Source organism: Thalia democratica, chromosome 1 (assembly GCF_965202585.1).
Source record: "Thalia democratica chromosome 1, ktThaDemo2.hap1.1, whole genome shotgun sequence".
In the NCBI taxonomy this organism is placed as follows: Eukaryota; Metazoa; Chordata; class Thaliacea; order Salpida; family Salpidae; genus Thalia; species Thalia democratica.
Window position 1 is genome coordinate 55,569,431 of NC_139165.1, and position 15,391 is coordinate 55,584,821.

The window sequence follows — 15,391 nt, forward strand, 5'->3', positions numbered from 1 at the left end:
GGTAGAGTAAAGTCTATGATTTTTTTTTTTTTTTTAATTCTTTGTCTTCTAACAGTGTGCAACTTATTATTTTGTAATTTTTTATTAAAATGGCCTTTTTAATTAAGCTTAGTTTTTACTTACATCTACTGTTCATAATGACTATGTCTGTTAGACACATATGTCAAGATGAACTAGAAATAAATGTTTATTTGTTAAAGTTTTAGTGTAAATAAAGATTACATAAAAATAATAAATATTTTCAATAAAACAAAAGCTATCAGACTTTGAGCAGTACCTCTCTAATTTTTATATCCTTTATGCTTTTATTTTATTTAGTTATTAGTGTTGTTTTTAACTTAAAAAGAAGTAAATTTAATTCATACTTTAGCTATTTTAGTATTTTAGCAAATTTTGTATGTTTTTTAAATGAAAAATGAGGTGTTTTTATTAATAAAACGAAAACGTTTCAAAAAGTTAGATAGGATATACATCAACTAAAACAGTTCATAAAACACAAAAAAAGCTTATTTAAAATAAACGGTATAAAAGAAGCACTATATGTTAACTTTAATGAAATCTAATATATCAAAGACTTTTATTGGTGTACACATTTATAGCCTCGAAGTTTGTTATTTAAAAGTTGGAAGGGTTGTCGTACTAAGGACCAAAAAGCCTGCAAATAATATACAACTTTTTATAAGATATTCTATGAAAAACACTTTTAAACCACGTAAAATTATAAATTAAAAATTCATGCAATCGTAATAATTAATTTTTATTATAACAGTCAAGATTTTATTTATGCAAAAACCCTTTAAGTGACCGCGTGCCAACTTGCATCCATTCAATTTAGAAGGAATTTTAAAAAATAGTTAAAGTCTCAAGTTCATCAAAATATTGTCTTTCTGATCACTAATTGTTAAATAAAATTTCAAATGTCTTTTCTAATTCCAATTGCAGACCTTCTGTACCTAATAAGTACTAACCAGAGCGCAGACTGTTGCGTGAATTATTGTTGATGGTCGTGCGGTTAAGATTAATGTTCACGTATATTTAGAAAAAGGAAGAAAACCAATAATTAGAATTTTCTTGTTCATAATATTAAAAAAAAAGTATATATACTAGGTTTAAGTTATATTATTACAGTTGTTTTAAAATTTTAAAGCCTTTTGATTTTATTTAACCCAATATAATTTTTGTAAGTAAGTGAAAAGATACTTAGTTGTCACGTACCTAAAGTTTTTGCTTAAAAGTATATTTAAGTAACGTAAGCAGTTGCTTAATTTTTTTATTTTTTGAGCTGGTCGTGAATGTTTGTTAAATAACATAAGCTTTGCTGAAACGATAAAATTAGTTTTCTTACAATAAATAATTTTATTAAGCTAGAGACTAATTTGGTGTGATGTCATAAACTGTTTAATATGTTTTTAGTATTTCTCAAAATGTTCTTGCTAATAAAAAAAGAGTATGCAGCTAAGCTTTGTATGACCCGTTCCCCATACAGACAGCTTAAACTGTTTAACTAAATTTCTTTACTACAACGGATCTCAAAATTGCAGGTAAACTGACATGTTAAGCAAAACCAGGAATGCATGGGCATTATAGTAGTATATTAACAAAAATTAACGACTTATTATAAACCAACTTACCTTAAAATAACTTTAAAATGTTGTTAGCCTATAATTAATTGTTTATTTCTTAGATTAAAACTGATTAAAATATCAAATTAAGTAAGAATCTAAATACTTACTTTGTTAAAATTGAATTTGATTTTTTAGAAAAGTTGATAAATAACAAGGTATATAACGACGAAAAAGTATACATGTCTAAATACAAAATTCGAACGTTTATCATTAGTACAGTTGCTAGCTGTTTTATTTTAAATGATAAAGGTGTTTTTAAAGTATTTTATTTTTCAAGTTGTTACACATGACCATAACACTTTTTATAAAGATTAATGATTTATTCTAATAAAATTTATGCTAAACAGTGCTTAATAAACTATAACTCTACTAAGAAATATCTTAATGAGATTGTAAAAAAAAATATGTTTAAGCTTTTTTCAAAGAAAATATCTTACTTTCACAAACTGGTAAACTTGACGACCAGGTACCATCTTCCATGCAAACAATTCTGTTTCCACCAACCAAATAAAATTGATCATCGCATTCGAATTCACAAACCGATTCAAATAAATGAAAGTCGCTACATTCAGCAAATCCATTTTTGAAATCGTTTTCAAACGCACAACTAATTCCTTTAATTTTAAATAATTTTTTTAATGACTATGGCATTTTTTGTTTTCAAGTAAAACAACTCATAAAAGTATAAGTGAACTGAACAGATATTTTTTTATTCATTTGAATGTTTGCTTTAAGTTAACACGTTCAAATTTTCGTACAAAGAAAATAAACAGCAACTTTTACAATATCCTATGTCTGAAGTCCATTGACCATCATTACCACATGTAACAAAAGCGTCTCCAACTACTTCATAGCCGGTTTCACATGCCAGTTTACAGACTGATTGATAATATACATCATCTGAACATTCTAAATGACCATTAGAATCTGCCTTTTTTAGTAGTTTTTTTGAAACTTTTGTTTTAAACTTGATCAGGCTATTAAATTATGTTACATATTATTTTCAAATTTCAATACATTTTGTTTAGGTAAATTTTTTGCGATAAATTTATGTTTTTTTGTTTATGTTATTAATAAAAAAATCTGTGACTATATACATTGAACAGAATGACAATCAGTTAATAAATGTTTAACAGAACTTAAGAACTTTTTTTCTAAATTTTTAATTTATTAGTGCTTTTCTAATTTCATGTTGATTTTTAAACAAAAAAATACATTGTCTAAAAAATTGTTAGATTATATGAGTGAAAATGTTATAAGGTTTTATGCTGTAATTACTTAATCCATATAATTCTTACATTCGAAACAGGAACTGAGCTGCAAGTTTTTCTTTTGCATACAGGCTTCAATGGCTCCCAATTTTTAGTTTCTCGACAGACTGACAAAAAAAAGTTACTGTCCACCTTTTTATCAGAGTTCATCATGTCGTATCCTATATTGCATTTGTATGTACAACTTGATTCTAAAAAGTTTCTATCGTCACAAACAGCAACTCCATGTTCCAATGTCAAACTTCCGGGAGAGCACTCAATTTCTACAAATAGTCTACGTATTTGTACTGTTACTTTTGGAGGCGTTTAAAAAACTCACTAACTTGTACATGTTGGGCTGTTTGAAGCAAATAGGCCGTTAGATTGGCAAATAGACTTTTCTGCACCTTCAAGTTCGTAGCCAATGTTGCAAGTGAAAGAACAAACTGAATTAAAGTTTGTTCTGTCTGTACAGGACATGTTTCCGTTAGGAGGTACTTGAAGCTGGTTACACTGGATCTCTTTTAAAGTTTATTACAAATAACATTCAAAAGTTATATAAAAAGTTCAAGATGTTTAGTTTACTTATAGTTTATGAGTAAAAAACATTATGTTTATATAACTATGTTAAAACTAAATGAAAAACTTTTAAAATTGTTTTTAAGTTACTAATTTTTAGTGTAAGTTTTATCGGTAATCGATGTACAGATTTAAAACAAAACTTACTTTTTTGTGTAACTAATGAAAGGTATTAAATATAATACGAAATTAAAATAACTTTGACACTTTCCTAGCTCCGAACTCCATGTTTGAAAATCTTGGCATTTGACTTCTTTTGAACCTTTAACAACTTCGTAGCCTTCTTTGCAATTTAATTTGCATATAGAGGTAATCTTATTCGAATTTGTGCATTCCAATTTCCCATTCTCCTAAATTCGTGAAATGTTATAAAGCAATATTATCATTATAAAAGTTAAGCTTATTGCATATTTTCGAATGATCTATTTAAATATAAACATAAGCGATACGTAACATACTCTAAAACTTCATCACATAAACAAGTAGATTAAACAAAACATTTAGGCTATAAAACACAATTGGTTAGTAAAACACTGTTATAATTGTATTAAAAAGAATATTTAGACTGCTACTATGGTGAGTGTAAAGAAACCCTTAAACTTATATTTTTTAGTTAAGACTCTAAAAATCATTTTTTTTCTAACTAAGAAGAGCTCAAAAATACAACTCTAAAAATGGGAAAGCTTAGAATTATTACTAATAACAATATATGGCTTTCATTTATTTCGGCTTTGTTTAGAAAAGCTGAGATGTAACGCCATCAATAAGTAAGCACCGCTCGACCATTAACAACACATTAATTTATTGCGTCAATTTTCGGCTGCACCCACAAACGAACGCTTATGTGCCGGTACAAGTTTGGTTCTGGCTGATACAGGAGTTCATCGTGACTATTTTAGCCTGATGAGTTCTAACAAGAACAAAAACAGATCGCAGATTGTCACATGGATAGTTATTGATGGTCGAGCGGTGCAGTCCAGTGCAACAATAAAGGAAAAATAAGTGCAATTTTTTTTATAACATTAAGAAATAAGCTTTTTTTATTTTGTAAGTTTAAAATTAAACTTGAAACATATATAGCTTTAATCTTCGGTTTAGAATATAAATTATTGAAACACTCAAAAGTTTCCACAGTTAAATTGAATTCTAAGCTTTTACACGTTTTTATTTTTGTTAGTATTAGTTTTATACCCGTCAGCAATTTTTATTAAACAAAAAAAAAAATTCTATATGTTTTTAATGGTAAGTTATACAAACAAAGTTTTTTACGACAGCAGCTCAATGAATTTTATGATATATATTCAAAAATTATAAAAAATTAATTATAAACAAATATACATTATTTATAAAATGTAATAAACTTTTAATTTTTTAACTAAATCAAAATCTTTAGATTTTTTAATCTACTATGTTTTGAGTTTAAAATATGTTAAAAAAATTTTAAACATAAATTTTTGAACAACGATATCTAAAACAAGTTATTAAACTAGTGATAAAGAGTTATTTTTTAGTTAAAGAAATGCTGCTTTAAAAGCTTATTTTGTTATATACTCTGTGTGATTTTTTTTGTAACAAAGTACAAAATGTATCGAAGTGTTTTTAATATGTTAAACGCAAAAAGTGAATATTACATAGTGTCTGTATAAAAACTTTATATATAAAAGTTTCCTTTTATTGCTAAATATAATAAAATATATTGTTACGAGTATAAAAGCTTTTAAAACAAGTTTCCATCTTAAAATTGTTTTTTTTTTTTTACAATAGCCTTATGTTATTACTAAAAATGGCCTGTTTTAGTATGATTATTGTCTCACTAAGTTTTAAACAAAGAATAAAAGTTTAAGTACTTTAATTTGTACACGATTGCATTCTTGCGAAACACATTCAGGTACGTAGTCTGAGCTCCAAGTACGGTCTTCTCCACAAACTTTGTGGTGAACTAAAAATTCCTGTTTTGAAGCTTTGGTTAACTTGTAATTTGGATTGCACCTGTAAGTGCAAGTAGACCCAATTTCGTTACTTGATGTGCAAAAAACAGAACCAAACTTAATTTCATTTACTTGTTCAGGGCATTTCTTTATTTCTAAAACAGTTTCAAAAAATTAAACTTTTTTTAAATGTATTCCTTATTCATTTTTTACGAGTAATTTATAGATAAAAACTATTAATCCTAAGAAATATAGCTGTTCGTGTTTTTTACTTGCTTTACAAATCAGAGATTTAAAGTTTTATTTTTAAAATATATTAAATTTAAAAGTACAAACTCCACATTGAACCATCTAAAACAACAAAATATGGTAGTTGAAAGGTTAGTTAAATTGTTTCAAGAAGGCTTACAAAATAATTTAAACAGTTTTGAACATCAAAAAATATTAAACTTTTTTTTTTTATTAGAACCTAGTAAAACGGAATATTTCGATAATTTATCGTCAATGTTAGAATACTTGAAGAAAAACTGATGAAATTATTTATTCTACATATCAAACCCTGAAAGAGTTTTCAGTAGGTTTTTTGACTTTTTTAAAATACTTGTCTAGATTTTAAACATAAACTATTGTAATTAAAAAAAAAAATTGCATGAATTTTTACTGAAGTTAACAAAAAGCTAATTATGAAACTTTTTTTTGTTAAAATATGTTTTATGCTTTTCAACTTTATATTATATAAAAAAGACTTTTTAAGCATTCGTGTCAAAACCAACTTTATTAGAAGATGATACTACTTTGAGTTAACCTTAAAAATAAAAATAAAAGTTATTTAATATAGAAAAAAAAGGATTTAATAACCTTATTAACTTAAGAAAATATTTCAACAGTATCACTAAGTTTTCAAAATTCAAAATTGATGAAGTTTTAGTTGTTTTTGATAGAACTAAAAAGTGTGTTATGTTATTAGTTTTTTTAAATTTTATATTAACTTGAATCAACTTTTCAACTAGCAAATGTGTAAACTTAACTCCACTTCTTAGCTTTACATACTTACCTCTAAAATTTTTTGAAGTTTACTTTTAGTACACTGTTTTGTTAGATTTGAACATAAGTAAAAAAATAATTTAGAAGTCAAACTGTATTACTTAAACTAATTAAATATAGGTCATGATTAAAAAGTTTTGTTATTTTTTGTTTCATAACTCTTTTTTAACTTAAACCAAACAAGTTTGGAAGCTTTATTGATTGATATTTTAGAAAAACTAAAAGTTAATAAAACGGTTTTTTAAACTTGTTTGTTATGTAGTAAAAGTTATACTAAACAAATTAATATATAACATTTATTTAAATTTATTCAAACTTGCTTACACCATATAAAAAAAACTTAAGATAAGAAAATTCCTAAAAAAATATATGAAAACATACTTATTTCACAAATAAAATGTATATACTGTATTATATTTACTGAATCAATTTTTTTTTAAGTTTTATGGTATAAAGAATTATAACTTTTCTCTTGGAAGAAAAGCTTGGTTACCTTTTATCGTAAACTCGTACAGTATTCTAATTTAAGTTAGCGAGCCAGTTTAAAGAAAGACTAAAAATATTTACAGAAACTGTTTTTCTTATCTCCTTTTATTTTTTAGCAGTATAAAGGATTTAATACTAAAGTTTTATGTAAAAAAAGTATTTATGTATAATGAACAATTAAAAATATAACTGTACCAAAGATAATTTAAGGAAGTTATGTTAACGTATTATATCAATTTCGAATTATATATAACTTTTTTTGTACGTTTTTTAAGCAAATAAAAATAGTTTAAAAAAATTCATGAACCATTAGCCTTTTACTTTTAAGCATACTAAAACAACCTTTGCAAATAGGAAATTTCGAATCCCAAAGTCCTGTAGCTAGGCAATGCAGTTTATTTTTTCCCATTAGTACATAACCCTCAGTACATTTTACTTCACAGGTAGTATCAAAATAATTCTCGTTAGAACAATTTACAATGCTTTCTTCAACTATGGCAAGATCAACACACTGTATTTCTAGACATTTTTAATTAAGTTAAATAAACAACTTTTAGCTGTAAAGTCATACTGACAATATTTTGTTTTTTATTTTCATACTTACTTTCACATGTTCCAAGCTGCTGACTCCATGTTAAGTTACAGGCAGTAAAACTATTTCCTATTAGTTTGTAACCTACGTTACAACTGAGAGTGCAAACTGATTGAAAGTTGTTTTGGTCTGTACAAACTATCCCTCCATTAAGTATTATCTGTTTACAATATTTTTTTGTTATTTTCAAGTATCTTTTAGCTAAATTATTTGAACTATTTAAAATTAAATTTAGTAACATTAAAAAAACAACTCAAAAAGTTTTCAAAAGTCATCTTAGTATATGTAGATTGTAGACTTACTGTAACATAACATACTAATTTCTGTTTTTAAAGTATATTTTTATAAAACAATAATTTAAAAATTTGTGCCTTTTTTTCTTAGAAGTTAACAGTTTAACTAAATTAATTGATGATAAAGTCTTAGATTTCATAAAAATTCAAATCAGTTATTTTAACTACTTACTTTGTCTAAGTTTAGATTTAAACACTTTGAACGAACACACTCAGGTATTTCTGGTTCGAAGTTGCCATTTGAGTTACAAACACTACTATAAACTGCATTACTAGTTGGATGGCTTTTCAATATAAATTCATATCCATAATTACATGTAAAGTTGCATTTTGTTCCAAACTCCAACTCTCCGTCACATGAATAATTTCCATTAATAACTTCTGTATCAACTTCATTGCATTTCACACCTGTTGTGTTTTGGATATAACCTACTTATAAGTTACAACACTTTTTTAGACTGTTCTGTTAGTTGTTAAAACTATTTTAGAAATTGTATGTTAAATTAATGGTAAATATTGTTATTGTGGTATAATGTATAATGTACTATATATAATGTATAATGTATAATTATAATTGTACAATGGTAAATGTATTATTTATTAAGTAAATGTATGGTAATTAAACACTTTAAATATAGTGTTAAAAAAAATTCTTACTTTAGAATTTTATAAGCAGATAACTTTTTATTTTTATTTTTAAATCTTAATGATTGGACAGAGTACATCTAATATTACAGTTCTAAAAACTAACGTGAGCATAATACTGGTAAGTTTGTCCAAATACCATTTTCGGTACACTTAGAAGTGGAGCCTGAAGCAATTTGGTAACCATCTATACATTCATTTTTGCAAGTTGAATTAAAAAAATTGTTATCGCTGCATTTTTGGAATCCATTGGTAACTTCTAGCAACTGCTTACACTCTAGTTCTGTTTTTGATTGTATAGTTTTTTATAAAATTTTATACTTAGTTATGATTGTAATCAGTCATTTTTTGTGTGAAAGTTTAATGCTTTTCTAGGAAAAAAATATATAATGTGTAGTTCGATTAAGTTTTTTAAACAGAGAATGCAAAAAATAAAACCAAACTAAAACAAGGCACAACTAATAAAGTCATTGCAATGTTTTTTTTTTCAAATTAGCTACGGTAAATGTGAAAATACAGAATAATTACTTAAATTAAAACATATTGAAAAAAATAAAACTGATCATTACTCGAATTTCCTATTTACAAGATATTTAGATAGAATAAATGTTTTGAAACATAACATTCAATTGATGAGGTAAAGGAAATTGTTTGGATTAATTTTGCTACAACAATTTTTATACAAATTAAAACTGTTTTTTAACAAACTTATTAAAGTTTTCAAGAAAAATTAAATTGTTTTTTATATACTTAAACTGACTTAAATAAGTATTAATAAGTTATATTGAATAACCTATGTAGTCCCTAATTATATATACATATTTTTGATTATATATAAATATTTGTATTAGAAAACTTAGTTGAATTTTTTCTACACATGATCAATCATAATCAATCTCAATATAATTTATTAATGTAGTTGTTTCACATTTTCAAACCCAAATATTTTTTTTTACGATTCGAAACATGAATTTAAACGTTGTAGTAAATAAAAACAAAAAACGACAAGCATAGAATAAGATATCTTCAAAATATTCAGAACTGTAACGTACAGCTGAAAACAACAGTAAAATAACTTTAATATGTTTTTTTTTTCATCAAAATATTCAGTTTCTAGGTATAATTTTACCAAATCAATAGATAAAATTGTTAGTTGCTTATATTTGATGCATTTATTTTGTAAAACGAAATTTTAAAACTTTGTTATAAAAAACTTATTATAAAAATTTACTTTTGCAAGAAGCTAATTCACCACTCCACTGTGTTACAGAACCATTTTTAGAGCACCTCATTGATGGACTAGCTCTTTTGTTGACAATTACATATCCAGGTAAACAAGTAAAGTTGCATGTTGAACCGAGTTGGTATATATCTGATGAGCAGTCAACCAACAAGTTTTTGTCGCTAAAGACGAGTGGATCGCATACGATAGCTGACAAGTTATTTTACGTTTGTATATTGAACTACCTTGTGGTATGTTAAAACTAGCTTTAACTACTTTTAAAACATACAATTTTTATAAATGAGAGTACATTTTTAACATAAAAGTCTTCAATATCTTAAATTTAAGTACAAAAAAGTAAATATGAACGTATAAACTTGAAAATTAGTTTAATAAGTATTAGCTTCTACTTAGCAATTTAGCAGCCTTTTCAAGTTTTTAGGATGACTGAAGTTTACCTTTTCTTTATATATGTATATACATCTACTTAATACAAACTAAACCTACGTTCACAACTTTTTCCGTCAACAGAAAGTTTATAACCGTCTAAGCATGAGCAGGAAAAACTACCTTCATTATTTATGCATTTTTGACTACAACCTCCATTTTCAGTTTCACATTCATTAGTGTCTTTAAAATAAGTTACATTTAATAAACTAAACTAAGTTACTAATTATTGTTTTTCATTAAAATTTCTATACCTATGCATTCTAAGTTACCATCTACTTTCCATCTAGTTGTCCATAAGCAAGTAATTACTGGTTCTCCAAATTTAAAGTGGTATCCATTTCTAAAAAATAATAAGACAATGAACGTATAAGTTTAGCTTTTTTTTTCACTATCTAAAACAAAAAATGTATGTACACTTCTAATATACTTATGCTCATAGTTTTGTAACGATATTGTAAAAATATTTGCGATGTTTTTATGTAAAGTAACGATATTAGCAATAATTTTTTTTTAATCTTTATGAAATAATAGGATAAAAATCTTATTTTTGAAAACTATCTTTGTAAAAATAACTTACCGACAACTAGCTATACATTTATGTTTAGGTTTAAAAGTGGTCGTATATAGATAGTTTCCTTTAAGATCGCAGTTAAAATATACTTCATCATTCAAACTGGTTAAATCGTTTAACTGACATACTCTCGCTGAAAATTAAAAATAAGAAAACAAAAGTTTACATTAGCAAAATTTCAAGAGATTTCTGTTTTAAACTTACCTTTAACAACTAAAAACATTTTTTTTTCGTTATATATTTTAAGTATATACATTAAAGTTGTAATACTAAATATCAACCACTCACGTTTACAATAAAGTCTTTTTTTGCTCCACACTTTTGTAATAGGATCACAAGTTATCTCTTTCAGACCTTCATTTATGTAACCTTTGTTACATACAGCACTGCAAACTGAACCAAAAAAATTATAATCTGTGCAACTTAAAATCCCATGTTCAATAGTTTCACTTATTTCGGAACAAGATTTCCCTGTTTTTATTTTTATGACTATACTTTGTTGTTAGTTATTTAGATTTGAATTAGAGTTAAATGTGTTTTTTCTCAAAAACTTTAAAATAAAACGTCGTTTAATGAGTATTTTTATGTTTATAACCGAAAGGTTTTTAATAACCGAAAAGTTTATTCTTAATTACTGAAAGGTTTTCGTACACCAGGTCCTTAGACAAAATATTTTGAGCGCTTTCTTTTTGTCCTTCAATAAACAATATAGGATAAATTGATTAAAAAAGCGCTCTAAAAGTTTGTTCTACGGACCTGGTGTACAAAAAAATCATCAAGTTATCGAGTCACACACCATGGATACAGTTTAATGTTGTGTTTAGGACAAGTATTACAAAGTAAAAAACTTTTGACAACAATTAGATATGTATTTATGTCCTTTTGTAAGTATTTGTTTTTGAATAAACTGAAACTGTTCTTACTTCACTTCATCAAACAAGTTAAATTAGATTTCGACACAAGTTTATAATTCTTATAAACCGACTAAACTAATTAGATTTAGATAATTTCAATACAGTGCTAACTTTCACATGCTGGCAATTTTCCTAACCACATTGAAATTCCATTAACAACCTCGCACCGGATTAAATGACCTTTAACCTCATAAAACCCTTCAGTACATTCAATCGAGCACTCAGAACCAGGGTAGTGCGGGCCGTCAGTTCCAGTATTGCAATTTACCGCAAAATGTTTCTTTTGTTCAAAAGGTTTGCATTTCATGTCTAACAAATTTATAAATAAATCTAGAAAAAAAACATTTAAGACTTTTTTTGTGTTTGCGAGATCAGATTTTATTTGATCAGAGACTTTAAAACTTCACATTAAGTTTTAATTTTTATGAACAAAAAGTACATTTTGAATTATCATTTTGTAATAGTAAAAACTGGTTATTTTCGATAAATGTTTAAGAGCTAAATTGAAAACATTTTTTTTATTAAACACATCAAACTTGTTTCTTTAAATTTTGAATGTCAACAATAAGTTCAGCATACTTTTAAAATTTGCTATTAAACTAATTATATTTACATACTAAATAAGCTTTGACACTTTAAAAATGAAAATAGTTTTAATACTACCAAAAAAACATGACTTTATAATTAAAGATTGCATTTTACTTAAGCGATTAATCTCTTTCACTTATGTGTTGCCATAATCTAAACCTCATTCCAAATAATAGTGACGCAACAAAAAGTAATAAATCAACTTCACTTAAAATTTAATGAACTCTAATCATGATAACGTAATTTCGATTAATTTAAATTTTAAGTAAAATAACCAGAGCAAGACAGATGTTGTCCAGTCCACGTTGGTATATTTTCATTATTCAGGTTACATGTTACCTAAAATTTGTTTAATGTATTTTTTTTTAATTGCTAATACCTATACAGAACTAAAGTTTTATTCTTTTGTATTTTTGTTTAAAAATAAGTTTTCTAGATACTATTTTGGATTTTCAATTATTTTTGAATTTAAGTTTTGTTGTAAAAGTAAGATATAAAAAAAACTGAACATACTTATTATTTATAAAGATATTTTTCTAATCTTAACACATTTTGAACTCTAACTTACAAAAAGACGCGTATCTTCTAGTATTAATGTTTATTTTTTACACCGTTTAAATAAAAACAACAGTTTACAAACAACTAAGTTGTATAACCTTGCTCAATATATAGTCAGAATTGTAGTTTTTTGAGTTTTCGCAAACAATATTGCAAGAGCTTCCTATGTTGTAGTTATTAGTGCATGTTGTTGAGCCATTTGTGAGAGAAAATGAAGGCAAAGGGTCACATATAAGTTCTGAAATGTTAATTTATAAGTTAGCTTATCTTTTATAAGTTTCAAATGCATTAAGTTAATTACTTTAAGCCTTATATTTTTTGTTCTATTCGTTAAATTTTTAATACATTTTTTTGATTATGTTTCGTCAGACAAATTTGGTTTATTATTAAACTGACTACACTGTTTGAACAAACCTTCACACGTAGGAAATGTGTTAGTCCACACTCCATCCTCAGTGCATTTAACATTAAGTGGACCTGAAAGCTTATAGTTACCAAGACAAGAAAAATGACATTGGGAACCCATGTAACCTTTGTCAGAACACCTTTGAACTAGGTTTTTGTGATCGATAGTAGGAAAACCACAACTTATTTCTGAAAAATTGTACAAATAAAACCTTAACTATAATTCAATAAACTTTATTCTTACACTAACTTTAATTAACAGTAATCAGTTTTGATAAAATACAATTTATTAATTTTTTTATTGAAAAAAATGTCGATTAAATGAATGTAACGCAAAAATACTTTTGCAAGTAGGTAATATAGTATCCCAGATTCCAGCAGCGCACGTTCGGATGGTGGTTGCGTTGGTACATAGGTAGCCTGACCTAGGTATGAACTTGCAACGTATTTTGTACAACGAGCTGGACTCGCATTGTGCGTCCATTCCATACAAATCTCTTGTCATACTAATGCAATTGCGACCTAAAGTTTCAATTTACTATACATAAATATTTATAATATAGTATTAATATATTTAAACAGTACTCTTTCTTTATTAAACTAGCACATGTTTCTGTGTGTTAACAAGTTAACACATTTCAACGAAGCTCTATAAAAAAATAAATACTGTAAGGAAAAAATACTTCAAAATACTACAATAATAAAACTTTAAACGTGAGTGAGCTTAATAAATAAAGAGTACTGTTCAATTTTTTTTTATTATATATTTCAGTGAACTTTTTTCGCTAGGATCTTTATAAACAAACGATTAACTTTAGATTCATTTTGAATAGTTATCTTAAACTTTATAGATTTTCGATTTTTGTATAAATATTTTTTATAGTGTTTAATAAGATTTTTTTAATGTTTTTATTATACTTGGAGAAAAGAAAACTTACGTTCGCAATGACTTATTGCCGACCAAGTGGCATCATCTTTGCACGTGATATTCTCAACACCCTTCAAATCAAAGCCTTCTTTACAGTCAAGGTCGCAGGAAGAACCTATGTTAAATCCATTTGAACATTTGTGCATGGTGTCTTTTAATGGCTTACAAGTTTGACCTACATATTGTTTTAAAAGTTTAGTGTTACTACTTTTTGGTACTTTTTTTTGTTTTTAAAAGTTGTTAGTATAACTTTGTAAAGCATAAAAACTTGAGTTCAATAAAAATTACTTAATTTTGTAAAGATTTACGACATTTTAAACAATTAGGTTCTATAAAAAGTGTATCAATTTTAAACTAAAACTGTAAAAGTTATATATCCTTTTGTATTTACTTCGACAGTTTTATTTAACTTTATCGTTTTAATAGTTACTGATACTAGTTTAATGTTTTCAAAGGTAAAACACTGTCTATTTATTAAGTTTTTTTTGTTTATTTCATTTAAAAAACTATTTGTATTTTCAAAAAACTTATAATAAACTACTTATTATTTTTATACAGTTTTATAACAACAGCTTTAAATTTAAAAAAAACTATTTCCACTAATCTTTTTTTCATTTAATCTATGGAAACTATTGAAATTAACTATTTTAGTTCTACAGTAGTAGTTGTTTTTTGTATCGTAAACGTTACTTTTTGTATAAACAGATATTAAAAAATTTTGAGAAGTCAATATTTTTTTCAATAAAAATGCTTTAAATAAGGTTGTTTACGGTTAAACTAGTGTTTCAAAAGACTGTTAAATACTTTTCTCTGAATTAAATTTTTTTATTTTATAAACTTATTAGCTTAAATTACTAACTTTTACTGCTTAATCTCAAACTAATAGTAATACTAATATACTTTTTATGTATTGCGTTTTTTTCTTAATAATTCAAAAACAACTGTTTTCTAACTTACTTTTGCAAACAGGAGCTTCACCCGACCATTCTCCATTTGCACGGCAAAATAAATCTTTTTGACCGTTGAGTATGTATTTTCTGGTCATTATTTTTAATTTTATCAAGATAGAAGGGTTAAAATAGTTCAAGTATTATCACAAAAATAACAATCGAAACAAGTATTAACTTTCTGCGTGCTTAGGGTCGCTATGAAAAACATTCCAGAACGAAAATTAAAATAATCAATACAATATTAGGAGGGGTTATTGGCCCACTTTTATTTATAATTTATATCAATGATATAGCTTTAGAAGTAGATGTTGATAGCAACATAAATCTCTTTGCAGACGATACAAAAATTTTAGCCATTCTAAC

The 15,391-nt window shown here is 25.7% G+C and overlaps 2 protein-coding genes across 2 annotated transcripts in view; both read right to left on the reverse strand.

Annotated features, from left to right (window-relative positions):
• LOC145837752 (complement receptor type 1-like) overlaps positions 1–9,734 on the reverse strand; it is a 39,244-nt gene extending 29,510 nt beyond the window's left edge. The window contains exons 1-11 of the mRNA XM_082945192.1: positions 9,674–9,734; positions 8,549–8,725; positions 8,006–8,205; positions 7,517–7,664; positions 7,255–7,431; positions 5,302–5,537; positions 3,654–3,804; positions 3,220–3,396; positions 2,924–3,159; positions 2,403–2,556; positions 2,063–2,239 (exon numbers count right to left, since the gene is read on the reverse strand). Of these exons, the coding sequence (XP_082801318.1) occupies positions 2,063–2,239; positions 2,403–2,556; positions 2,924–3,159; positions 3,220–3,396; positions 3,654–3,804; positions 5,302–5,537; positions 7,255–7,431; positions 7,517–7,664; positions 8,006–8,205; positions 8,549–8,725; positions 9,674–9,734 (1,894 nt within the window). The remainder of the gene's footprint in view (positions 1–2,062; positions 2,240–2,402; positions 2,557–2,923; positions 3,160–3,219; positions 3,397–3,653; positions 3,805–5,301; positions 5,538–7,254; positions 7,432–7,516; positions 7,665–8,005; positions 8,206–8,548; positions 8,726–9,673) is intronic.
• Positions 9,735–11,115: 1,381 nt separating this feature from the next.
• LOC145837760 (P-selectin-like) lies at positions 11,116–15,123 on the reverse strand (the record flags this gene model as incomplete). Its single annotated transcript, XM_082945205.1, has 8 exons — positions 15,036–15,123; positions 14,089–14,253; positions 13,493–13,672; positions 13,160–13,339; positions 12,844–12,983; positions 12,463–12,526; positions 11,711–11,908; positions 11,116–11,156 (listed from the first exon to the last, which is right to left on the reverse strand). Coding segments are annotated over exons 1-8 (1,056 nt in total), but the record flags the coding sequence as incomplete, so codon positions are not given.
• Between the last annotated feature and the right edge of the window lie 268 nt (positions 15,124–15,391).